The sequence below is a fragment of the Gopherus flavomarginatus genome, chromosome 19 (genome assembly GCF_025201925.1).
Source record: "Gopherus flavomarginatus isolate rGopFla2 chromosome 19, rGopFla2.mat.asm, whole genome shotgun sequence".
Taxonomy (NCBI): Eukaryota; Metazoa; Chordata; order Testudines; family Testudinidae; genus Gopherus; species Gopherus flavomarginatus.
This window is the reverse complement of record NC_066635.1, coordinates 7,200,037-7,226,436: the sequence shown is the minus strand read 5'-3', so window position 1 is coordinate 7,226,436 and position 26,400 is coordinate 7,200,037. Positions and strand designations below refer to the sequence as shown.

The 26,400-nt window shown below is 40.2% G+C and overlaps 1 protein-coding gene across 3 annotated transcripts in view; it reads left to right on the top strand.

The window, feature by feature from the left end:
* Positions 1 to 26,400, top strand: part of CUX1 (cut like homeobox 1) — a 401,218-nt gene that overhangs the window by 161,770 nt on the left and 213,048 nt on the right. For all 3 annotated transcript variants that reach the window (XM_050929095.1, XM_050929093.1, XM_050929094.1), the window contains exon 4: positions 19,818 to 19,896. In XM_050929095.1, coding sequence (XP_050785052.1) covers positions 19,818 to 19,896 — 79 coding nt within the window. The remainder of the gene's footprint in view (positions 1 to 19,817; positions 19,897 to 26,400) is intronic.

The following is a 26,400-nucleotide window of genomic DNA, read 5'->3' as shown; positions in this document are numbered from 1 at the left end:
CCTAAGTGCTGCAGTACAATGGAAGATAGACTGGTGGTAGGCTCTCAGGCAACTTAAAAACTGAAATCTTCCACCCCATCACAATCCTTCCACCCCATTTTCAAATGCCTGGAAAAAAAAGATGAGCTTTACAATGTGCCTTGAATTTCATGCTATTATGGATTAAGGTCCGGAGCCAGTTTCAAAGTTTGGAGGAGGGAGTGGCCCTCACAGAGAACACTGCCAGCAGCCCCCTTTCATTTGTAACAGTGAGGCTTCAGGTCAGGGGATCCCGCTGATCTCAGCTGTAACATAGTGGGGAGAGACTCTGTATCTGGGGTAGGTCCTAAGCCATGTAGGTCTTAAATATAATGTAAATGTTATGTATATTATGTAATGTGCATGTATAAAATATATATAGGTTTACACTGAAGAGGGACAACAATGTATAGAATATGTAACGTGTAAATTTTCCCTCAAAGTTGAAACATTAGACTCTAAAAGAGCTTGTTGGACCCTAATGTTTATAGATGATACTTGGAAGAAAAAATAATTACAGAAAGTTCTAACACCATTGCTGCTACTTCTGTTCCCAGAGACATTTTTGTCTTAAGAAAAGTCACAGTTTCAACCTGTAAGTATTTTGATGTGAGGTCCTTTCCTATGGGAAAGGAGGTTGCAGCCTGCTGCAGAGTTGTAGGTTTTGACTGTGGCGGACAGTAAAGCACTCGTTGCAGGTGGTGTTTTCCCAAACAGTAGTTAGGCTTAAGTGGAATTTTTGTATTGATTTTAATGGCTTTTGGATCAGGCTGTAACACTTTAAAAAGTAATATGCTCTAAGGCTATGTCTGCACAGCCCTGCAGTTTGGATGACAGTGATGTGAATTGCAGTGCTCGCTGGTGTGCTGTGCTGAAACTCCCCTGTGTGGATGCTGTGGGTGTGAACCAAAAGGTGCCTAGTTCACCTTAAGTTAGAGTCGGTCTACACCAAAAACGCTGCAGCGGTGCATCCACCTCAGTGAAAGGCGGTAGCTGTGTCGATGGGAGAAGCCCTCTTGTTGATATAGTGCCGTCTACACTGGATGTTAGGTCAGTATATCTACGTTGCTTGGGAGTGTTCATAGCTCTGAGCAACATAGTTATACTGATGTCCATTTATAATGTAGATCTGGCCATAGTGTTCTTTAAACAGGACTGAAAAGTTAATGTGAACTAGATAGCTTTCATTTTGTGCCTGTTGTGTCCAGGTGGGGGAGTTACAGAGCACCAAGCTAGTCCATGCTGAAATTCATACCCCCAGAGTCTGAACTGCAGAGTCATGTTAACAATTCCTGTTTCTTCACTGGTACTTTTCTTCTGGTTTCCCTTGGTTGCATGGCATTGCTACCACACCAGAGGCAAAGATGGACTGTGTAGAGCAACCCACCAGTGTTTTTAACCTGTGTCAACTAGACCTGCTCTGAGCAGAGCTCTGAAATGCACTGATAAAAATGTCAGTGGCCAGTGTGTACTAGTGCTTCCACTAGTGCAAGCACCTGTGGAAGCCACACTGAGAAATGTGAAGAAAAGTGCTAGTGCAGAAGACTCATCGGTCTGTCTACTGTGAAGAATTCTGGAAATACAACAAAATAATCAATTAATTCTGTTACAAGAAAAACAGGAACTATTTATATGTGATCTTACACCATAAGAAAGGTTAAATTTTTATTTAGAAAAAAATCAGATTTTAAATTTAAACTCGTACTTCTTAATAATAATAATAATAAAAATTAGTGCATCAGAAGCTGTAAGTAGTGGCTGTAACTTCATACCTTATGTGTTGTAGATATCTTACCTCAAAGAATGTACCACAGCTGCAGTTGTGTAATGCTGATAGACCCTGGTCGTTGGTGGGCGGGATCAAACCTGGGACCTCTGAAGCTTAGTGTATGAACATAAGAATGGCTGTACTGGTTCAGACCAAAGGTCCATCCAGCCCAATATCCTGTCTACTGACAGTGGCCAATGCCAGGTGCCCCAGAGGGAGTGAACCTAACAGGTAATGATCAAGTGATCTCTCTCCTGCCATCCATCACCACCCTTTGAGCATCTACTATATGAGCTAAAAGCCACATGGCTGTAGCAGACACATTAACATCTAGGCAGTCTAAAAGGTGGTGAGCTAAAAGCCATGTGGTTTTTAGTTAAGGCTGTAGCAGACTCATTAATCTAGCAGGCATGGGGCCGCCCAGAGGATTCAGGAGGCCTGTGGCAGAACTGGTCTTCAGTGGCAATTCAGCGGTGAGAAGGCTCCGCTGCCAAATTGCCGCCAAAGAATGAAGTGGCGGTGGTAGAACAGCCTAAGTGCTGCCAATCACGGCTTTTTTTTTCTTTTTCCCGCTGCTTGTAGCGCTTGTACTCACTGGGCGGCGCTCCGAGGCGTCGGAAGCACTTCAGCAGTGGGTCCTTCACTCACTCCAAGTCTTCCGCTGCACTGAAGAACCCACCACCAAAGACCTGGAGCGAGTGCAGGGCCCGTCGCCTAAAACCTGAAGCGGCTCACAGGGCCCCTGCGGGGCCCAGGGCAAATTGCCTCACTTCTCCCACTCCAGGCAGTCCTGAGCAGGCATAGGTTACATCTTTCCCCTAGTTGAGGAAAGCCCATCCTGAGCTTCAGAGACTTCCCAGCTGATAAGCTGGGAGGAGCCCACGCTTGTAATACTGACAAACCTGGGTCGTTAGCAGGCGGGATCGAACCTAGGACCTCTGAAACTTAGTGTATGGGCATCAACTGCATGAGCGAATGAGTCTGCTACAGCCATGTGGCGTTTAATGTCTAGGTGGCACTAGACAGGGACAGGGCACCACACCCAACAGGCATGGGTTACACTTGCTAAATGTGTAATAAGCTGTAAAATGTTTATTTTACTGTTGCAGTTCCCATCAGAGCGTGGAGAGAAATTTAGGAGTATATTTTCAGCAATCTGCATAGGGAATTAAGCACGCACATATTATTTTTAATGAGAGTTATATTTCTGATTCTTTGCACATTCGACTGAATATGTCCCTCAAACAAGAAATAATTTCTTTGCTTGGAAGCAATATGTTTTTTTAACTACTTAATTTTCAAAGCACAATTATAAAAACTTATCAGATGAAGTTCCTTATATAGTAGCAACACGTGAGGAAAAAGAATGACCTGTGTAAGTCAGTTTGACAATGGGAACATGCATATTGACATTGCTTTATATGAATTGTAACGCTCTATAAGACTCTTTCACTTTGGTTTCCATCTTGTAATATATTGACAGAAGTCTACGTATGTGTACTACTTTTCTCTAATGAGTGGAATGATGCATGCTCAAGTATGTGTCATAAACCCTGATCTTGCTACATTTAAAGAAGCTTCTCTGAACATGTCCTATCTATTTTAGAGAAATTTGCACTTATATAAATATATCAGTGTTGCAGCGAAGCAAACCTCTGCTGTAGACTTACTGCACTGATGTAAATTACAGTTTGTACTGGTTTAATTTGCTCTGGTAAATTACCAGAGTAAGACATGCTAGTATAAACCTCATTTTACATCAGTGTAGCATGTCTGCATTAGGGCTGGTGCTATTGTAACTGCATCTATGTTGTCACATTGGTGTGAATCTCTGTAAGGGTAGGTCTATACTACCCACCGGATCAGCAGGCAGCGATTGATCCAGTGGGGGTCAATTTATCGCATCTTGACCCCCGAGCGCTGTCCTGTTGACTCCTGTACTCCACTGCCATGAGAGATGGAGGCAGAGTCAACGGGGGAGCAGCAGCAGTTGACTCACCGCAGTGAGTAAATCTAAGTACATCGACTTCAGCTACATTATTCACATAGCTGAAGTTGCGCCCCAATGTAGACCGGGCCTAAAACAGGCCTTAGAAACTCCTTTTATCTCCAGAATAATTACCTTCATCATGACAGGTTTCAGAGTGGTAGCCGTGTTAGTGTGTATCAGCACAAAACAACGAGGAGTCCTAGTGGCACCTTAGAGACTAACAAATTTATGCTTATGCCCAAAGAAATTTGTTAGTCTCTGAGGTGCCACAAGGATGCCTCGTTGTTTTTACTCTCATCATGTCAATTGTATATAAACATAGCATGGATGACTCTCAACCATGGTGTTTCTTAGAAAACAGTGCATCAGCCTTAATCTGAAATTATTTTAGTAAATAACAAAATAATGTACTATCTACAGTTGGTTCGCAAGTATTAATCTTATTAAATAACTTATTACAAGCTTATTTGCTGGATGCTCCACAGAGCACAAGAGGCATTCGAGGCATAAGCTTTCCTCCATTTCAAGTCCTCTGAAGTTGTGCGTCTCATCCCACTCTCAGAGATATTGCAGCATGCATCATATTTGTAATTTTACAATTGCTATGTAGTCCTTCTGGAACTACCTTTTTGGGGTCATGTAAGTGTCATTTTCCCCTTTAGATACAGAATGGTTTTGCAGGGTTTTAAAATATTCTTATGCTGTTGGAACTACCCATTGACTGTCCTTTGGCATGTAAAAGAGTAGTATTAAATGTTTAGCAAACTTCTGCCCTATAAGGAGAAACAAGCCTTTACAGGTCTGCTGTAGGATGGCTCTCTGCTCCAGTTGGGCTCCATGTTTGCTATGACATCATGAGCATAGTTCATGCTGGGAGGTATCCTGGAGTGAGGGAGCATGTGACATCAGTTATCCAGACATGGCTTGAAGGAGACGGTAAACTTAAAATCACTTATGTTTTCACCGTCCTCCCTGTGCATAACGTGTGGAGCATTCAAGCACATATACTTGCTGTTAGCTAATTTCTTTAAACATATTCATTGGTTTCCTTCAGTAGTAGATGTTTTGCTTTTAGTTTGATCTCTCAAGTTTTCTTTGTATTTCACTGCACAATATGGATGGATATTTATAAATATAAAAAACACAGCCAGAATGTTTTGTTTTCTATGGATGTTTATCTAAATCAGGGGAAATTGCAGATGGAAACTGTTTGTTACCAAATATCCAGTTTCCATTAGTTGCTTGAAAGAGCTGTTTTCATCTGCGGATCTTGGAACTGCAAATTTTTCATGGTAACATTGAATGTAAAAGCCTTCTGAAATAGAATTTAGGATACTGTAAGTTCACAAATGTACTTAAAACAAATACAATAAGAAAACCTATTAAAGCAGGGTTCATGTGGGGGATTGCTAGCTAAAGGGGAAAAAAATGAAGTTCTTAAGGTTCTGAAATACATAGTATAGTGGTGATTTTATCACACGTTTGTTCTGTGAGCCTAACCATAGAATACATTGAGTCTCAACAGTAGTGTTACAATTACAGTAACATGGATGAAAAAACAGGATATCAAACTAAAATGAAAAAATAATACAGAACAGTTTTAAACTTCTTGACTTATTTGGGAATAGACAGTCTACTTGAAGTATATTGTTGTTTTTATTATGATATTCATTCCATAATTAAGATTGCATTTGGATTTCTCTTATAAGCCCTCCTTTTAAAATCCACAAAAAGCTTTGTGCTTCAAAACTGCTAAGTTAGTTATTTGACTTGTATATGTTTGTGGAAACTTTAGGCGGCACACTTAAGCTTGTGAGATGATGTAAATGAGGTGGTATGAGAGGGAGGGATGAAGAATTAATAGAACAACAGGGCCCATTAGTGTTTTTAGAAATTATAGAATTTTATAAAGAACGTAATTTTGTAGGTGTCTTAGCTGGACTCAACTGAACTCCACTTTCAACCTTAACTTTTTTTTTTAAATCATTTTTTTCTTTATTTACAATCAATAAGTTGAGGGTGCTTCCAGTTTACTCTTCAATCACAGTATCCTAAAAGCCAGAATGAATAAATAATGGCCAGAGTGTTGTATTATCCAATTATAATTTGTTTTCCAACTTAGAAAGGAAACACCGTCTAGTTATCATTTGAATAAACATTGTCTGCACATAATATATAGTAGGTTGCAATGGGTTATCACATTTATATAAACAGATGAACACTTGCACATGAAATCCTAAATATAAAGTTTTATGTTCTTAGGCTATGCTTTCTGTTATAGAAGTAAATTTGCTTTGTGGAAATTTAATGTCTCAATCCATATTTGTGATGTCATCAAGTAGATATTAAGGCTGGGAAAGGATTTCCTGGGGTTATTAACATTCTTTTCATGTGGCATAGCAGGACTGTCCAACAGGAACACACTAATCCTTAAATTGAAGCATCCTTTAAGGCAAATACTCTGAAAGAGTAGACTGTGATCTTCTGTGACTGCCATATCTAGTTTTCTTCTTTCAAGACAAGTAGTTTTAGATGTATTGCCATTCTGATGAGAGCACTCTGGCTCAGTGCTTAGCTGAATTGCTCTTTAAGCTATTGATTTGGTCAGTAGAATAATTTAGTAATTGTCTATATGCAGACAAAGGAGCTGAAAATATGACCAGACTGGTGTACTGGAACTACTAATCATACCAGTGAAAGGGTGCTTTAATGAGTTCCTAAACAGAATAGCCTAAAAAAGTTCAGTCATCTGTTCTTATCCCCTGCATTTTATAGGAATATTCCTTGGCTAATATCAATCTTTTCTTTTCTTTTTAAATTTCCTTTTGTGAAATTTACAAACCTGATTCATATGATTTCTTTCCTGTAAGTTCACTCCATGATGGCTCAATTAGAATTGGTTCAGTATTCAGGCCAACTTCATAATTGAAAACACATTTTCTTCTCAAAAGCTGCAGCTGGTTTGGTTCTGCTCATGCAGAAAAGGATATAACCTTGCATAACATAGGAAATGAACGGTTGAGAGAGAAGCCAAATTCAATTTCAGTCAGATATTTTGAGGATAAGTCCATGATCTATGGAAGCAGGGGAATGAAAAGTGTGTGTATGTGGAAAGCAGCGTATTCAGCAGTCTATTAATCATGGCTAGCCTGAGTGCTGTTGTGTGCTGTTGCATTAGCACTGATGCTAGTACAGAGGCTGGAGAGCAGCCAAGCACTCCAGAAGTTAACCTCTTAAAGACCCTGAGCTGCTTTCTGTTGAATAAATGTAATTTTGTGGTCAGAAATAAATGCTTGTGATGTAGCAGGAGCTTTGAAAACAACAGTGAGGCAAAGCTATTACAAATTGCTCTGCGTTGTGGAAGTCAACAGCATACATCAAAATTCAGAGCTTTCATCTCATTGATTTAGGCCCAAAGCTTTGCAGCTTTCCAATAAAAGCCCCATTAAACAATTGTATGTAACAGACAATGTGTAGCAAATCTAATATTTCCACTAGATAATTGTTATCTTTAACATTCTCTCAGCAGCTGCCAGTGGAGGGTTTTTTTTCTTTAACATGAACACAGAAAAAGGCTTTACACACTTTATTTTAATCTTGTGTTACGATCCTAAACTGCAAAAGAAAATACTGAGCAGTTTGGAACAACAATGGTGCTGTTAGATTTTGTTTCTTTGCTTTGTGCAAATGTGTAAATGATCAATTTTGGCTAAGTTTGTTGCAATTTAGGCAACGTCTTCCCCCAGGAAGGGGATTTAATATATTTAGACATCTGGAAAGGGGTATGCTCTCTTCTTGATGAGAATGCAGGACACCCATTAATATCAATAAGAGTTATACGTATGGAGCGGGTAGCCTTTGAGAGAAGAAATATTATATTCAAAACTATTAACTTTACAAACTATGAACTCTGGTATAGGTGAGATACGTTCAACCCCAGCACACAAGAGAAGGGTGTGACTAGCTTCCCTGCATCTGTTATACCCCCTTCACATGCCACTGGCATTCTATTCCATCCCAAATTACAATGAGCCTTATTCTTTTCCCCCTCTTGCAAGATATGAGCAGGTCCCACTGAAATCAATGGAAGTTACTCATCCTGCAGTGGGAGAATCTGGCCCAGTGCAGTGCCTCTTAGAGCGCCTACTGGTGGTGGTCAGACTCCATGCTGCCTCCAATCTCGGACAGTACCTTAAGGCATATTTTCATTTTATACATTTAATAAATATTCCCTTCCCATGTGTTTCCATTTTTAATTATATCTGTGTTAGAAATTAGAGCTGGAGAAGGTATCTCATCCATCTTCCTGCCCTGGGCTCAGACAGGGAGTAAAAATGTTGGCACTCTCTCAAGCTCTGTCCATAACACCACCACACTCTCTTCTATAACCTCCCTCCTATACCACACCCTTATCTCAGAGTAGCTGAAAGTTTCTATTGAAACGGTTAGTGTTGAAATAGCTAAAACTGACATTACTTTGTCACCAGACTTTAGAAACACCTCATTGAGAAGAATTGGGCAATTTGCACCTTTCAAAGGCATTATTTCTGTTTGAAGACTAGTCCTTAGTTTGCAGGTACATACAGTTTTGTACAGGTTAAATGTCCTAAAGCTTCATTAAGAGAGTTAAGGTTGCCTAGTGGTGCTTGGTGCCCTTCAGAACACTGAATTCCGCTACACTCAGACCTCTGGAAATCAGGAAATACAAACTTATGGTACACTCTATCCCTGCTGCACAGCTTTACCTCTGTCCCCCTGGAGCTAGTAATAGCCACTGGCAATGGTTCAGGAAGGGAGAGGGTGCCATAACAAGTAAACATAAGGAAATTCTGGGAGAGTGTGCCATTGTTTGTGTTCCAGCGATGTGAGTGCACTCCAGCTAGGTTCATTGTGCTAGGTGTGTAGTAGTATTGGATAGTAGAGGATTTAGTTGGAGCAGGTTGGCCTAACTATTACTGTAATATGAAATGTACAGAAGTGTTTTTGTTATGTGGATCATCAGTAATGTGGTGACATATGGCAGTCATCTCTGGGTTAATGAGGGGTATGAAGGCAGTGTGTCAGAAGGAATCCTCTGGGAAGGGTGAAGGGGTTGTAACATTTAGCAAGTCTAAGCTGATTTTCATGGAGTAGGCTCAGAGTTGGCCTGTAGGCCAGGTGTAGGTAGCTCCTGTTTGCTATGCCTGACCTACACTTGAGTCTTGCTATAACAAAGATAAGATGTTAGGCTTTGTTGGGCACTGCTCACATATCCTGTTCCCTGAGTGTCCTGTAACATCTGTAAGGGTAGAATGTTAGTATGTGTTATTGGCATGTCAGGTTTTGCTCAAAGGCGGCAGAGTTAAGGTAGTGTTTCAGAGGTGACGTATTCTTTAACTTGGATTTTCTATTTTCAGAGGTTTGAGTGTAGCTGAACAAAATGTTCTGAATCAGAGGGGTAGCCGTGTTAGTCTGGATCTGTAAAAATCACAAAGAATTCTGTAAAAGAAGCAAAGAGTCCAGTGGCACCTTATAGACTAACAGACGTATTGGAGCATGAGCTTTCATGGGTGAATACCCACTTCGTCGGATGCATCCGACGAAGTGGGTATTCACTTACGAAAGCTCATGCTCCAATATGTCTGTTAGTCTATAAGGTGCCACAGAATTCTTTGCTTCTTTTACAGATCCAGACTAACACGGCTACCCCTCTCATAAAAGAATTCTGTGGTTCTGAAGGGCTTGAGATACCCACTAGGCAGTGGTAGCTCTGTGTTAAGTTTTGGGCTGTTTAATTTCCTTAAAATAAATAAATAAATCTCAGCATCTGCATGTACCAAAGCCCAGCTCTCTGCCTCTTTTGCCTTGAGCTCTTTGGCAATGATTATTTCAACCACAGAATGCACTAGCTGCATGTTAGTCCCTTCACTGACTCTACGGCATCTCGGCATCTCCCTCCTCCCCATGAACAGGTGGTGGTTGGAATGGGACCCGCAAGTTGAGGAGCAGGAGAGGGAATGCAGGGAGTGATGTGGAGTCATTGAGGGTGTTTTTTGAAGTGCGAGACAAATATGGAGTGAATGACGTGGAGCATTTGGGAGGAGGACAGAGCTGAAGCCTCCTGACATTCCCCACTGCACATTTGACACCCTTCTTTTCATCCCCATCTTTTCTTCATTGCTCTAGTACTGCTCCAACATTCCTTCCATCACCCATTGTTCATCCCCATACCTTTTGCTGCTCCAGGCCCCCTCACATGCACATCAGCTCCACTCTTCTTTTTGCCACGCAGGGCCCCTGTTAACCTTGGAGGATCATGAGGAGGTTGGGAAGGTGGTGAGGCTGTGAGTAGTGTATGTACCAGCTTGAGGTAGGTGCCGCCAAGCCTAGAGGTGCTGGGGCTCAGCCCTGGGAAGTGCTGGCACAAATTAAGCACTGACTTTGGTGCACTGACCACAGCATTTGTCATTGGGCCACCCAGTTACTATGGCCAGGTCTGCACTCTACAGTTACATTGACCCATCTATGTCACTCGGGGGTGTGAAAAATCCATACTCCTGAGCAATACTGTTAAGCTGACCTAACCCCTGGCGTAGACAGCACTAGGTTGATGGAAGAATTCTTCCATTGACCTAGCTACTGCCTCTTGGGGAGGTGGATTAACTAAGATGATGGAAGAACATCCCCTGTTGCTGTATTGAGTGTCTACATTGAAGCACTACAGCTATGCAACTGTAGCTCTGCAGTGTTTCAAGTGTAGACAAGCCCTGTGACAGCAGACTGCCTGGAAACAGTCTGGCACTTTAAAAGCCTTCAGTCTTGCTGTGCATGTGCATTTCATTGTCTCTGGGTGTGTTTCCGCAGCACTCAGAGGACGTAATTGTGGCATGTGCAGACATACGTGAGTTACCTTTTGATTTGAGTTAGCTCGCTCAAACTAGCACTAACAGTAGTGGTGTGAGTTAGCTGCCACAGACAGTCCCACCTGGAACCTTGTGTATGCACTCCTACAGCTGGCCCATGCTGCCACCTGTGCTACTGTGGCTACACGGCTAGTTTTAGTGAGTTAGCTCAGATTAGGCCTACACATGCAGCCCCAGTTGCAGTGTAGACGTACCCTTTGGCTGAAGCTACAGAAACCCTGCTCTGGAGTGCCTAACTTAACCCTGAATAATTTCTTTAACATAACCAGCCCACAGGTACAGTGGGTGCCATGCACTAGCTGAGATAAATCCCAAACAACTGTGATAAGTTTGGGAAGGATTAGAGCCATAGTTTAAGCCCCAGATGTGCTCCAAAAAAGCTTGGCGGGGGGGGGGGGGGGTTGATTTTATTAAAACACTTCTTTTTTTTTTTTTTTTTTTTTTAAGAGTGCTGTATCTCAGGAACCTCTTATTCAAATGACCCCAGATTTGGACCTCTATCCCTACTCTGCACCTGTTGGGCATAGCAAATTTAAAAACAATCTGAGTCAGCATGTGGATTTTAGAGCACTTAAGAATAGTCCGTTAAACAGTAAGCAACTTTCAACCTTCACTATAGTAAAGCTTCTTTCTCTTCTTAAATTTAACTGTTTCAGTATGTGTGGGGTGTATTTTCCCCTAAATTTATGGGGAAAAGCATCTTTATGTAAGTGATTACTGCATCCACACTAAGGGTTGGACTGCCTTAACTATACATATTTCAAATAAGTATAGTTAAAGGGTTACTGCTGATTAGAGGCTGCGGTGGGAGGCTGAAGACAGGTTAGAGAACCACTCAGTTTAGCATGGTGCTGCTTTTCATACTGGGAAGTTGGATGGAGCTGCATGGCACAGAAATTCAAGAAAATGGCTACTCTGCTCCCTAATTTCCATTGCGTGGATGAGGGTTTGGCATCATTGCCCTAGCCATGTCTAGACTCCACTTTCCAACACATGCCATTTGGGTCTTCCACATGCATGGAGAAAGGCATATTGACACAGGTGCTGGGTCACTGCACTGATTCCACTGTGTATTGCTCTGCTGATTGTGCCTCAGCCCCTGCTGAGATGGATGTACAGATGCAAATCTCCACTCTTGCTCTATGCTACTTATGGGTGTGGAGGATCAAATCCTACAGGCTGTTAATTCTTGCCACTTAGTTTGCTTGTGTTCCAGATATTCCCTAGGCAGGAGGCAGATTAACACAGGGTACGTGGGATCCACGTTCAGCTGTAGTTAGAAGGGACCTGAGCACAACAATGACTTGAAGGCAGAGCAGTAGGTGGCATGAGCAGTGAAACGCACAGCATTGTCATTCACTAGTAAATACCTACTGCGATGGGATGGGCAAGAGGATCAAGGACTCCAGAAGTCAGAGGAACACAAGACTCGTTCCTATGGCCCTGGGAGAGTAAGCCCATCTCCACGAAGGGCATGGTTGTTGGCTGGGAAGAATAGAGTATATCTGGAGATGCTTAGAATACTTAGGCTATGTCTACACTACCACGGTAAGTCGATCTATGCTATGCAACTCCAGCTACATGAATAATGTAGTTGGAGTCGATGTACTTTAAGTCACATTACCGCGGAGTCTACAGCTCAGAGGGTCGATGGGAGAAACTCTCCCATTGACTTACTTTAGTCTTCTTGTCGAGGGTAGAGTACAGGGGTCAACCGGAGAGCAATCTGTTGTCGATTTGGTAGGTTTTCACTGGACCCGCTAAATCGACCACTGGTGGATGGATCTCAGTGTGTCAATCCCAGCTGTAGTGTAGACATAGCCTTAGGCTGCCTTGGGGACAGACGATCTGGAACTTTGGAGGATCTGAGTCCCATTTATAGTGTCCTACAAACAGGGCTTTGGACTGGAGCCCCGAGCTGGAGTGCAGAGCAGCTCCGGAGCAGTGGAACTTCAGGTTTTTGCCTGGAGCTGGAGTGAAGCCAAAGCACAGCTCCAAAGCCCTGCATACAAGTGTAGGACTGGAAGGGTCAGTAAGTCATCTAGTCCTGTCCCCTCTACTCAAGGCAGGACTACGTAATAACTAGACCATTCTTGACAGGTGTTTGTGTAATCTTAAAAAACCTCCAATAAGGGAAATGACTCAGTGTCCCTAGACAATTTGTTCCAATGCATAACTGACAGTTAGAAAGCTTTTCCTGATGTCCAGCCTAAACCTCCCTTGCTGCAATTTAAGCCCATTGCTTCTTGTCTTGTTCTTAGAGGTTAACAAGAACATTTTTTGTCCTCCTCCTCGTAAAAACCTTTTATGTACTTGAAAACTGCTACTCTGTCCCCCATCAGTCTTCTCATCTCCAGACTAAACAGTCTTTCCTCAAAGGTCATGTTTTCTAGCCCTATAATCATTTTTGTTGCTGTCCTTTGGACTTTCTCCAGTTTGTCCCTACTTTTCTCCAGTTTATCCAGATCATTTTGAATTTTAATCATGTCCTCCAAAGCACTTGCAATTCCTCCTAACTTGGTATCATCCACAAACTTTATAAGTGTACTCTTTATATCATTATCTATATGATAAATGAAGATATTGAACAGAATCAGACCCAGGACCAATCCCTGTGGGACCGCACTTGATATGGTCTTCCAGCTTGATTGTGAACCACAGATAACTACTCTCTGGAAACAGTTTTCCAACAAGTTTTGCATCCACTTTATAGTAGTTCCGTATAGGCTGTATTTCCCTAGTTTGTTTATAAGAAGATCATGCGAGACAGTATCAAAAGCCTTCCTAAAGTCAAGATATACCACATCTACTGCTTTCCCCCTATCCACAAGGCTTGTTACCCTGTCAAAGAAAGCTGCTATGTTGGTTTGACACCATTTGTTCTTGACAAATCCATGCTGACTGTTACTTATTACCTTATCTTCTATGTGCTTGCAGATTGATTGCTTGATTATTTGCTCCATTATCTTTCTGGGTACTGAAGTTAAGATGACCAGTCTGTAATTCTCTGGGTTGTCCTTATGCCCCTTCTTATAGATTGGTATTATATTTGCCTTCTTCCAGTCCTCTGGAATCTCTCCCATCTTCCTTGAGTTTTCAAAGATAATGGCTAATCTGTTTTATCTAATCTTATCTTTAATCTGCTGCTGTTGTCTTTATGCCAGATAGCTTTTGATCAAACTGTAATGTGCTGGTAAATGTAACTGGTGTACATGTCCCTCCGACTGTATTACTTAGAAGGTGGCACACCTGTGCACTACATTAGAGTAACTGTGTTCACATGCTTCCATTGTTTCCATAAGGCCCCATTTTTGTTCTATCTATCAATCTATTGCGCAGCAAAAAATATACCATATCCTGTAAGCAGATTCACAAGCTTTTTCTTAAATGCGTCATTAAAATCCTTTTAAATGTGTTTAATTTATACAAATAATCAAACAAAACAGTTTTTTGCTGTGTGTTCTGTCACCTTGAGTTTCTAATTTAAAAAAAAATAATTCTCAGCCCATTGGTTCATGATGCAGATATTACTGTTAGCATTAAAAAAGGCAAGTTTTTAATCTTAGAGAAGATACTGTACCTGTACAGTAAGTGGTCTCTAGCATGCATTGTGTATTGCATAGCTGTTAGGATGTATCACCTTTGAAACCAACATACTAATGGTTTAGATGAAAAACAGGCCTGGTTCTTTTGTAATTTCTCCAAAGAATGAATTGTATGATTCCTTAATGTTAACATTACTTACTAGCACCACTGTTTGTTTTCCAGGTGGTTCCTCCAAGAATTATGGCATGGTTTAAAAACGTGAAAAGCGTGGTGACAATCCTTTGCTATTCTTAATGGCACTTCCACACTCCAAAGAAATTAAATTCAAACTACCTTAAAAAGAGCTAATTTTGTAATGCAAAATGACAAGAGTAAAGAAATTCTGGATTGAGTCTGTGTGTGTCTGTACATCCATGCATGCACGCCCTTAGTTCAGTCGGTGGTATCCCAGGTTATCCTGTATATAGAGACCTCTGCAACAGGAAAAATGGGACCAATAAAGGGATTTTCATTTGGTTAGTTACATGAAAATCTATATTTGTCAGGAATCTATCAAGTTAACTATTAGAGCCATTTATTTTAAGGTGGTAAATTAGTTGCAGGTTGGGTACAGTATAATAAAAGGATATTTATTCCTTAAAGTATTGGAGGGTTTGTGAGGATGAATATCACAAATGTACATCCAGTGGTGAAATGTAAAGGGATCAGGACTAGAAAATCCCTATTAAATCTCCACACAGGTTATGCATGTCTGACATATTTTATGTGCTGCTAACATACTATAATTATTAAAGCACTGACATGGTCGTTGAAATACAAGGCACAGACGACAATATGATCCCTTCCTTGATGAGCTATATTTGGAATATTGAACTGCAAAAAATATATATATGTGGTGATCTAACTGTGATCCACGTTGAAAGTCTCAGATCCTTTAGCTCCTCCGTGGCTGTCATTGTCATGGGCCTCTTTCTCATTCTGCATCCAGTTTTTACCCATTGATCATGTCATCACAACTGCAGCTCTTGTTAAGTGTCAGTGAAAGATTCATTGACAGCTGGAAATCCCAACTTCCCCACTAAAAGCTTTATCTCTTGTGCTGTACCTTTAAATTCTAAAATTCTGTAGTGCAATGTTCGGTCTGTGACTGTACTGTATGAGAAAGTATTTAGTTCAGTACAGCCTGTTCTCCTGTGCAGTCCACTCCTTTCAGATCAGAACACTGAATCTAGGGGATTTGTGGCAGTACAGTTTCAGACTTTCAATTAGTATTGAACTTCCTCAAAGCATGAAGAGTTAGAGATTACAAATTAAAGTGATGGGTTTTACCTATCTCTGTTTGAACTTAACTAGACACAGGTCTGCTGTAACTCAGGTAGTTCTAATGTAAACTTAATCTTCCTAGACTTGGACAGTGCTCACTAAACTCATGGCCAGTTTCTGATCTTCGTAACATGTGGGTAAATCCAGAGCTCAGTCGAGTGATTTCATTGGCATTACCCAGGTGTAACAGAGATCAGAATCTGACTCAGTGTATATAAATTAGTCTGTCCAAGCTAGTATGGTGGTATGCCAATAATTCATCTGTCACACTGGCGACTAAGGATTGGGAACAGATTAAGGAGTCTCTCTGGTCTAGTAGACAGATAATTATGGAAATGATTTCTTCTGTCTGTGGGCTGAACTTTGAGCTCTGTTCAACAACTTATGAAAGAGCTTGACCTTGGAAAATAAGGTGGACAGGAGGAGGATTGCTCACACACTAGTTTCTTATTTCTGTTATCTCCATATAGCTCCATTGGTATTTTAAAGATGAACAGTATGCTAAGGAGGGAGGATTGCTAACACACTAGTAGTGTCTTATTTCTGTTATCTCAATATAGCTCCATGGTATTATCAAGACACATAGTATGCCAAAACTTAAAAGTGAACATATGCTTGTGGGGGTGGTGAGTACAGGGGTCACTGCTGTTTCTTTCTAGTCAGAAAAGACTTAATGTGCTTGGTTTAGATAAGTTAAGGTTCACAGCTGAGCTGATCTCAGAAGTTGGCTAGTGTAATTTTTAGTTGACACGTGGCTCCCTAAACTTTTTAGAGCTTACAAAATTCCACAGCCAGAGTTTTTGTGACATAGTTAACACTGTTCTAACTTACTCCATTCCCAACTGGTCGTCATTGACTCCTGAGGCAACACCACCTTGATTTTAAAAGTGTGTTGTGTGAACTGTACAAGTATATTTATTTCCATGTTATTTCATGGCTTTGTTTTTCCTGTGTCTCTGGTGGTGGTGGTGGTGGTGGTGGTGGTGGTGGTTGTTTTTTTGTACTCTGCTTCTTTGTGTAATTGAAACGACCATATGTTTTGGTGCTTTGTCTTTCCCTATTACATAGAATCATAGGATTGGAAGGGACCTTGAGAGATCATCTAGTCCAATCCCCTGCACTCATGGCAGGGCTAAGTATTATTTACTTTACACTCTCTACCTCTGTACATTCAGAAGTAGTATCCCTACTTATTTTTTAATCCATGTTAAAACAAATATTGTGCTTTATTCTAGTTTTGTTTGTGTGTATTGGTTGTAAAATGTTCTAGGGTGCTTACAGTAAACACAATCTGTAAATCAGATAGATTGATAATTTGTCAGACTGCCCAAACAGTCCTAAAACGAAATAATGTGAATGGAAATCCTGGTGCCTTAGTCTAACTATTTGCAATCTCAATTCTGGATTTAGGACTCGAAAGAGTCAGGAGCATTACTGTCAATTACAAAACTGCTTGCCATCTTTGATCCACCTGGTGTATGTCATTTGAACTCTCTTTTATACTTTAATATTAATCAGTTTATAATCAGGTGTTCGTGCCTCAATGATACACTTTATATTGTTTAAACAGGAAATAGGTTTGTGTCATTTTTTAGAAAACAAAAACTTTTGATATGAAAATAAATCCATTCAGGTTTTTCATAGGGTGTCTCAATCAACTGGAATGCTGTTGCTTTGATAGAAGGGGTGAATGATTTCCCTCCCCCACCTCCCAAAAGTATAGTATCGGTTCTCTACTGTTAATAGGGTGTAATAGTTATAATTTAGATCTGTACTATGTAGAAAAGTTGCAAATGGAGATAAAATTGTGCATAGGGACATTGAGATCCAGAAGTACAATATATGGTACATATGTCCTTTCAGAGCTTTCATTTATATATCCAGGATATACCTCTTCATCTGAACATGAAAAAGCTAGCTAGTGGCTCTCCTGTCTATTCTCTCTACTTCAAAAACATCGTTTAGTTCTCTCAAGCATTGATTTACACCATCTTATGCTTTTCAGGCTTTGGCAATTTGTTCCAAATTCCAGTTTCCAGAATGCTTGTGCTCATTCCCTCATGAACATCATCCCATTTGTGGTTTCTTGTGTTTGAATTAATAAACAACTTACTCACAACCATCTATTCCTTGCTTTCCAGTGTGTCTTATGCCCTATGAGATTCCACTGTTTTTCCATAACCTTTTTTGGTAAACTGTAAAAGCCAGGCATAGCCAATCTTCCTTCAAAATTTATGTCTGCTCCCCAAATCTGCAATCATTTTGCACTCTGCTGCTTGCTTTCAATTTCACCAATACCCTTGATTTTCTAAGCTACCAGGAATTGCACAAAGTAGTCTAGGTTCCAAAATTACATCTGTGTTAATTAGGTGTAACTCCACTGAAGTCTGTTGAGTTACTCCATATTTTCCTGGGTGCAAGTGAGATCAGAATTTGGCTCATCGTTCTACTTGCAGCCTTGTATTGTGTCAAAATAACTTCTGTCTCTACAACCTTTCTCTGTATATCCCAAGATTGTGTTACTACTGCCAAGCATTGTGCAGATAGCTTTTTGTGTCCTTATTTTCCTCCTGGACCCCTCCTGCCAAGTCTTGTCTTGGTTTATATACCGTATTGTGCTGTTCAGTAGTTTTTACAATTGTCCATCTCTCCTAGTTATGTCGCCTTAACTTCTTTATAATGATCTCTACAAGTCAGTTATTAGTCCAGAAGACTAATCTATACATTTGGAATTTGTATGCCATGTTCCTGTGCACAATGTTTGATTCCCTCCATTATGTTAATCATCTATAGTTCTAGGCTTTTTCAAAATCCTTCCCTTTACAAAGTCATTTCATATCAAGTAAACAGATGTGGCACCAAGTCTGACCCTGCAGCACCCACCTCCTTATCTCTCTCCTCCCTGAGCTGTTTCCTTTCACTGGCACCCTGTGTTTCCTGTGCCAAAGCCAGTTTAGAATCCATTTCAATAGGTTGCTTGTAGGATACTTTCTAATTCTGCAAGTCAAACTCTCATGTAGTAGAGTATCAGATACTTTCCTGAAACATGGATACAGTAAACTCGGTCCATTGTTTCAGCCTTATCTACCAAATCAGTAACATGGTTAAAGAATTCAAGGACGTTTTTTAGACAGGACCTTCCTTTTTGTAGTTCTTGTTGACGTACAGATCTTTCAAATGTTTCATAATCTTATCCCTTATCAATTGTTTCTCTCTAGTTAAAATGAGGCTTACATATCCAGATCCTTCCTTGTGTTTTAGTAAAAATATGGGTATCATAATATCCATCCTTTTGAGTGCTGAGACCTCAGTGTACTGTTAAAAAACTTTGCCAAAGACTTTCCTGTTTCCCTAATTGTCTCCTTCTGTACTGGGGTGTATAAAAAGGTGCTTTGTCAACCTTTAATAATTATAAATGTTTTGTTATCTAATCCAATGCACTAGGAACTTAAACATAAATTATTCTTCACCCAAGGAATGTTTAGTCCATTCTCAGAGTTGTTAACCTTAGATTTATTTTGGGAATGAAATCACTGAGAAAAACTACAGTAAACAGTATTGGGTAATTGTTGTCATCACACATGGATGCACAGCTCCTCTTATCTTCAGGAGGAGTTCCACATACATATCTATGGGCAGCATCTGCCCCTACTGGTGTAATTTAAGCTCACAAAAGTCAGGATATTCAGAATTTAAATGGAAATATGTGTCTAACCTTTACAGGAGAACTCCTTTGTGTGTGAGAGGTCCATGACTGCTTAGTCTTTGGTATAGCAGTGTTCTAGGAAAAATGTCTCATGACCTGCCAGGAGACCTGATAGAAATACAAAGCTATGCACATGTTGCTGAAAAAGGTGGAATGAGGTACAAACCTTGCCTGTGTATGATGCTATAGTATAGATAGGCTTCAGTTAGTGGCAAACAAAATAAATTATTCATGGAAAAACCTGTGTCCCAGTATGTTTTAATCTATATATTGTGTGACTAAGGATTAAAATAGATGGTATTGGGCATAAAATATGGATGTTCACTGTTCTGCTAGAATAGGTGTTTTAGTATATATAATACAAACATATAGAAAAAATCATATTCTATAACTGATTCCCACTAGTACTTCCCAATGTGTATACAGAGAACTCAGTTTCCCATTTTACAATTGAATTGAAACTGATTCATTTATTCATTTATGTATATGGTGCCATTGCTCTGTGTGTGTGTCTTTGTTTTGTTTGAACAAGTCTAAGGCTTTCTTTTCCCTCACCCTTTTTAGATTGATGCATTAGGTAAAAGAAGCAAAGAAGCAGAGGCAGCTTTCTTGAATGTCTATAAGAGATTAATTGATGTTCCAGGTAAGCAAATTATTATCCTACTCTGAAAAGCAAATGGTCTCTTTAGTTCCAGATGTTATTGGGAATTTCTTCTTCTTTTGCCTTTGCTAAGTTATGTTTGAGTAGTGGTTTTATTCTCAAACTGATGTACTATGGCATTGTTTCTAACTGAAAGAACTGTAACTTAGGCGCAATGATGGCTCCTCTTAAAACAGTTCATTGAGTTCACGTATTAAGTACTGTGAGAATCACTTTATATTTAATTGTTTCAGTACCATATGATTCTGAAATCTGTTCTGAATGTTAATGGTTTATTAAATAAATTCACAGATTTTTGAGAGAGACTATCTGAAACTGTATTATAATGATGCAAACAGAAGAAATCAATGTCGTAGCGCCGTTTAAAGTGCTGATAAAAGAGCAACTCTGCGCATCTCCAAGCACACACACACACCTTTCAGTTTGTTTGCAGAGCTCAGGCTCTACCACTGCTACTAAGTAGTTGTGAATAGGAAAAGCATTTTGGATATTGACAAACTAAACTCTGTCAAGCTTCAATTTTATTAAAATTAAGTCTGTACATAATTATTAAGTAAAGGCTGGTCATGTATAAGTATCAGATTGGAAGTTTCCTTTATTCCTGGGGCAGCCCAAATTTCAACATTTTTTTTTCTACTTACAATTTGAGAGGGCGTATATTTGTATATGCTCAATAGGTACATTAGATTGGTTGGAAGAGACTTTTTTTTCCTTTTTGCTGTCATGTTCAGATAAGATGGCTGGGAGTCAGAGTCCTGGGTTTTCTTTCCAGCACAATCATTGTCTGCATGGTCATGGACAAGTGACAAGTTAGACAATCATATATTCATTGCAAATTTCTAACAGTAAAAAAATTCTCTGTTTTATTTACAGCTTGTTTAATGATTAAGTATTCATCACTTAATTCTCCAGGCAATGCATTATAATTAAAATTATTATCATTTGTATTACAGAAGTGAATAGAGGCAAGGGCCCCTTTTTTGCTGGGTGCAGTACAATTAATATATAGATCACATATATCATAGACTCGTCCATATTCATTCTGCCCAACTAAGGGGGCCCACCATTCCCCCTAGGCAGTAGTTTATCCAGTTAGGTTGTTCAAATATGGCCTGTGAGGTTTCATTCATTTACTTATTTCCTACTCTGTGTCCTCACTCTTTTGTAGATAAGTCACAGTTTACTGCACATGCCCTGTGGCTCAGAAAGGTAATAGATTTCTCCAAGAAGGCCTATACTTGAGTGTCCCATGCACGTGGCATATGGCAGCCTGCTGTGTTGTCCTCTAAGCCATAATTTGTCGTTCTCATGATCCATTTTCAGCACTGATTGGTTACATAGAAAGAAGAGAGCATGCTTCTCCCCCCTCCTGCACAGTAGAAGATATTTTTAGTAAAACATACATTATCATAGGTCCAAGATCCAAAAGGCATAGAGTCAAATAGAAAATTTCATGTGGAACATAAAAATGTACTACTCTCCTGTTTGGGGATCCTCACTTATGAGAGAGATTTCTATAATACCTAGTTGTGAGTGAAAGACTTCTTCTCTTCTTCCTTTCCTTTATTAGCCCAAGCAACGTTATACATATGCACTCTTTCACACTCCACGGTCCTTCATTGCCCACTTGTTACATATACACACATTGTATTTTGTATGCCAGTCAGATTCTCCCCCCCCCCCCCCCCCCGATTCTTACCATCACAGGAAATTTTAAGATGGCTAGGTTAGAACACAATGGAATCTGTGGGGCTGGTAATAACTGCACAGTTTCCCCCCTCAGTTAAATCTCCAGAAATCCTGCCTCATGGACAGTGGCATTGGAACATGTTTTGTAGCGGGGGTGCTGAAAGCCATTGAATAAAACTGTTAACCCTGTATATGATGGAAGCCACTTCAGGCCAAGGGGTACTGCCACAGCCCTAGTTCCAGCAACCCTGCTCATGGAAGGAAGAGCCTGCTTGGTGTTCACCTTTAAATGAGATTGGGTGGTGAGTGGAAAGACCTCTGTTAGATCCCTGCCTATGGTGGAACAAAAATTTTAAAAAATTGAAAATAAACCCAACATATCCCTTTATGGCTATATACAGGTATGCAAGCACTTATTTTCCATAAACCATTTAAAGAAAATTAAATCTAGTCCATCAAGGTGAATAGGAAGATGTAGCACCTCTTTACTTTCCCAGATGACTTTGTGTAGATGTGCTCATTATAATGCTGATACTGATAACACCATCATTTTGTGCTAGTCTTTCATGTTTTTTTCCGTCTTACGTGGTCTTCTGTGTTTATGGATGGCCTTTCTCTCACTAAATGGTATCAGCATACTTTTATCAGGCATGTGGGGTTTAGCACTGTATATAATTTGACCTACTACTTCTGTCTGAGGTCTGAAATATTTACTCATATTTTCAGTTTCAAAATGTAGCTATGGTTTTCTTCCGATATGCGTACTAAGCTATGCCATTCTGATAATGCTGTGATCCTGCAGAGATGCAGCATGGAATGAAGGTTGGAATGCTGCAGAGTGGCTATTTAGTATCACACATCACTGTTTTATGACAAGGGTACAATTGTATCAGAAATTCAGTATCCTTTATAGTACCATATTAAAAATTGCACCTAATGTCTAATTCCCAGCAGGTGGTTTTATGGGTCTTGAAGAAAGCATATATACCTCTGTTCGGTAATAACGTGCACACTTTTTATAATTAAAAATGCTACTATTTTAATTTTACTCATTAAATGTGTCCATATTGAAACACCAGATGCAATCCTTTATGGATTCAGCTAAATTTGAGGACTTTCTTTACTGCTTGTATGAGAATTTTTCACTTGGACTCATTTATAAAGAATTTGGAAAAGAAGTAACATTTTTATCTGCAAAATTGCCCTTAGAAATAGAATGGTTTGCTCATATAAAGGATAGCTATGCCCATTCCCACCTACACCTCTACCTCCATATAATGCGACCCGATATAACACGAATTTTGATATAACGTAGTAAAGCAGCTCTCCGGGGAGTGGGGCTGTGCACTCTGGTGGATCAAAGCAAGTTTGATATAACACTGTTTCATCTATAATGCAGTAAGATTTTTTTGGCTCCTGAGGGCAGCATTATATCGAGGTAGAGGTGTATTTATATTGCTATTCAAGTACCCCATCAACCTGTGTGCTAAAAAATGTATCATTCTTAAAGTTAAATCCCACAGAGTATACCTTCAGTTTGTTTTGTGTACATTTTCATCACTTTAATTGTTCAAAAATGTACTGTTTGTTTTGTTGGGTATCAAAACCTTTTTTAACTAAAAAAAAATTCTTTTCTAATTTAACTTCCATTTTCTTAGATGTAGAACAGAGTTAATATAAATGTATTCCTATTGTGTGAATTGTCAGAATTGTGCCAATGGTGGAACTTATTTTGAAAAATTAACGTTTTTTTCATTCATTCTTTTTTTTTCCTCGCTCTCAGAAAACAGAAGATATTAGGGAGGTTTTCTTGTCTTCCTGCTAACGCCAATTGCATTATGCCAACATCTGAGTTCACAAAACTAGAGACTAAAATACATTTGAGTAGCATTTAATATTTGAACTACTAATGCACTCACAAACCTGCTCTGTGATTAGGATTCCAGTGTGCTGATGACATGGTCCCTGCCCTGAAGAGTTTACAGTCTAAAAAAGACAAGAGGAATAAAAAGGATGGAGGGCGAGGATAATAAAATACATACAAATTTCTTACATATATTTGCATGAAATATTACAGTTGCAGATTGCTAAGGGGGCAACTATCAACCCTTACATCTAACCATCATAAATTAGCTGACTTCTTTTATATGTGCCACAGTGGGAGTAGGCCTTCAGGAGAAATTTGCAGGAGAAGATGGACTTATGGATCAGTTGAGAAAGGGCCTTCCACACAAAGAATTACATAAGTTTTTTGTTCATACATGATTATGATTCAATCCTGCGAACACATCATGCTTTCTTCTGTAAGATACACTATGCAAGTACTGGCAATAGATGGTATAAAATGAATCAAGTAACCATTAATAAGTAATCAATAACAAACAAAAGGGAATTATTTCCATGCCCAGAAAAGAAAATCTGCTCTTTCTTAAAGAGCTCTTAATACTATGATTCTCATTTGCTTATTATTTGTTTTTATATATTAAACAACTCTGTCAAGGGTATTAAAGATAAAAGTAAGCTAACTTACTTTGACAGAGTTCCAGCACTGCATTATAGTATGTTAAGAATTTCAGCTATGTTGGAGTCTGGAGAATTTATAATTGACTAGAGAGAACTTGTCACCATTTCAAAAGCTTTATTTGTTTATATCACGGTAGCCCCCAGAATGTGCTATGCTCTGTACAAACATGTAGGAAGTTCTGCCCCCAAGAGTTTACAATCTAGAAAGTCAGGCAGATGGGGCTTGGGAGGGAGAAAAGGATACAACTTAAAGGTTCATTTAAAAAATGTTTTTTGTTTAAATCTTATGAGGTCAGAGGTGAGGTAAGAGAAAAGAAAGGATGGGATGAATTAATGGGAACAAGGGAACAGGACAAAGAAGGAGGGAAGGGGAAGAAGAGACCTATGCTGTTTTTGTAATCTGATAAAGACTTCAACAGCTACTAAAGATATTAGAACACAGTTTGTCAGATGAAGTGGAGGTTTCAGGCTATTACCTTAATTTAGTGCTTTTCAGAAAAGGATACAGAAAAGTAATCCTTCACTTATACCAGAGGTGAGGAATGTTGGGAAGTAGGAATTTGTTTGGTTTGTTTTTTTGTTTCTTTTCAAGTACAATGTATGATATTAAACAAGAGATACAAGGTTCATGATAACTCAGATAAACAGGAGAGTGTATACACCAATTTACTTAACAAAATGGTCAGAGAGCCCCTGAACTTGCTTAATTAGAACATACGCATACTGCCCTTTGTGCTTATAAAGTAATGTCAATTCTTCTTTGAGTGCTGTCCCTGTGGGTCCTCCACTCTAGGTGACGGTGCGTCCCGGCGCCGTTGATCAGTGCCTGGTTGGGATGCACACACTCAGTTGGTATCTCCCATCTCGTTGGACTCTTCCTGAGTGCGTGCCCCCCACGCCCTCCCCAGTTCTTTCTCAACCATCCTCGGCCAAAGACGGAACTCGGAGCAGTGCTGCCTTTTCTTCCCTGGTCTCTATAGGAAACAGTAACAAAGAATATAGAAATAATTATTAGTTACATCCCAGTTGTTTCCCTTCCTTTAGTGTAGTTACATAGTTAATTACTTAGTTAAAAAAAAAATCCCTCAGGCTTCTCTCTGTTGAGACACTCTCCTCAGTCATCTCTAATTCATAATGCCAGGAGCTTCAGGATTCAAAAGGTGTATTTCCTGTCAGGAATCCATGCCACGGACAGATGGGCACTCACACTATGTGAAGTGCCTCTGGGGCACCCACGTCCCTGTGAAGTGCCTCCATTGCGTGAGCCTCAAGTCAAGAGCTCGTCGTGACAGGGATCTGCGGCTCAAAATGCTGATGATGGAAAAATCCTTACAGCCGCTTTCGGAGATGGGAAAGGTTAAACCCGCTCCCACACGCTCCCCAGCCAGATCGGAACCAGTGGGCAGTGTTGCTTCACCCTCCCTGGAGCGGAGGCAAGAAGCAGAACAGTCTCACAGGAGAGACTTTAACAAGGGTAGGGGGTCTCCCGTGAGTTCCCTACCCTCTGTGCTGACAGCACCAAAGGCAGGTGCCTCCCCTTTCAAGAAGTTCAGGAGACACAGCACAGACTCCTCAGAATCCTTCAACCATCTGCTCCCTCAAAAATCGCACCCCCTATAAACGAAGCACTCCTGGAGTCAGCTGACACTCTCTGGCAAACCCCAGCGTCTTTAGTACCAGCTTGCAAAAAGGCCGAACGTAAATACTGTGTCCCTGCTAAGGACGCTGACTTCCTATTTTCTCACCCACCACCAAACTACCTTGTCATGGATGCAATTGCACAGAGGACGAAACAGTCACAATATCGACCCACCCCGCAAGACAAGGACCTTAGACGTCTTGACGTCTTGGGCCACAAGGTTTATATGTCCTCCACAATTCAGAATTGCAAACTATTCTGCTCCCCTCGCCAGTTACGACTTTGATAATTACAATAAACTTTTGAATTTGCCTCCTACATTCCAGAGGATAGGAGAGCAGACTTCAAATCAATCCTGACTGAGGGCCAGCTGATTTCCAGAACGTCCCTACAGGCATCTCTAGACACGGCAGACACAGCAGCCCATACAACTGCAGCTGCTGTGGTTATGCGCAGATCCTCATGGCTCTCTGCATCTAGCATCCCCAAAGAACTGCAGACCAAAGTGGAGGATCTCCCTTTTGATAAGGACAGACTTTCTCCTACCCTTCCCCGTCCCTGTTCAGGGACCCTTCTCACGACCACTCGCTTCGCACAGAAGTGGCGCATCTTCTACAACTAGGTGCAGTGGAATC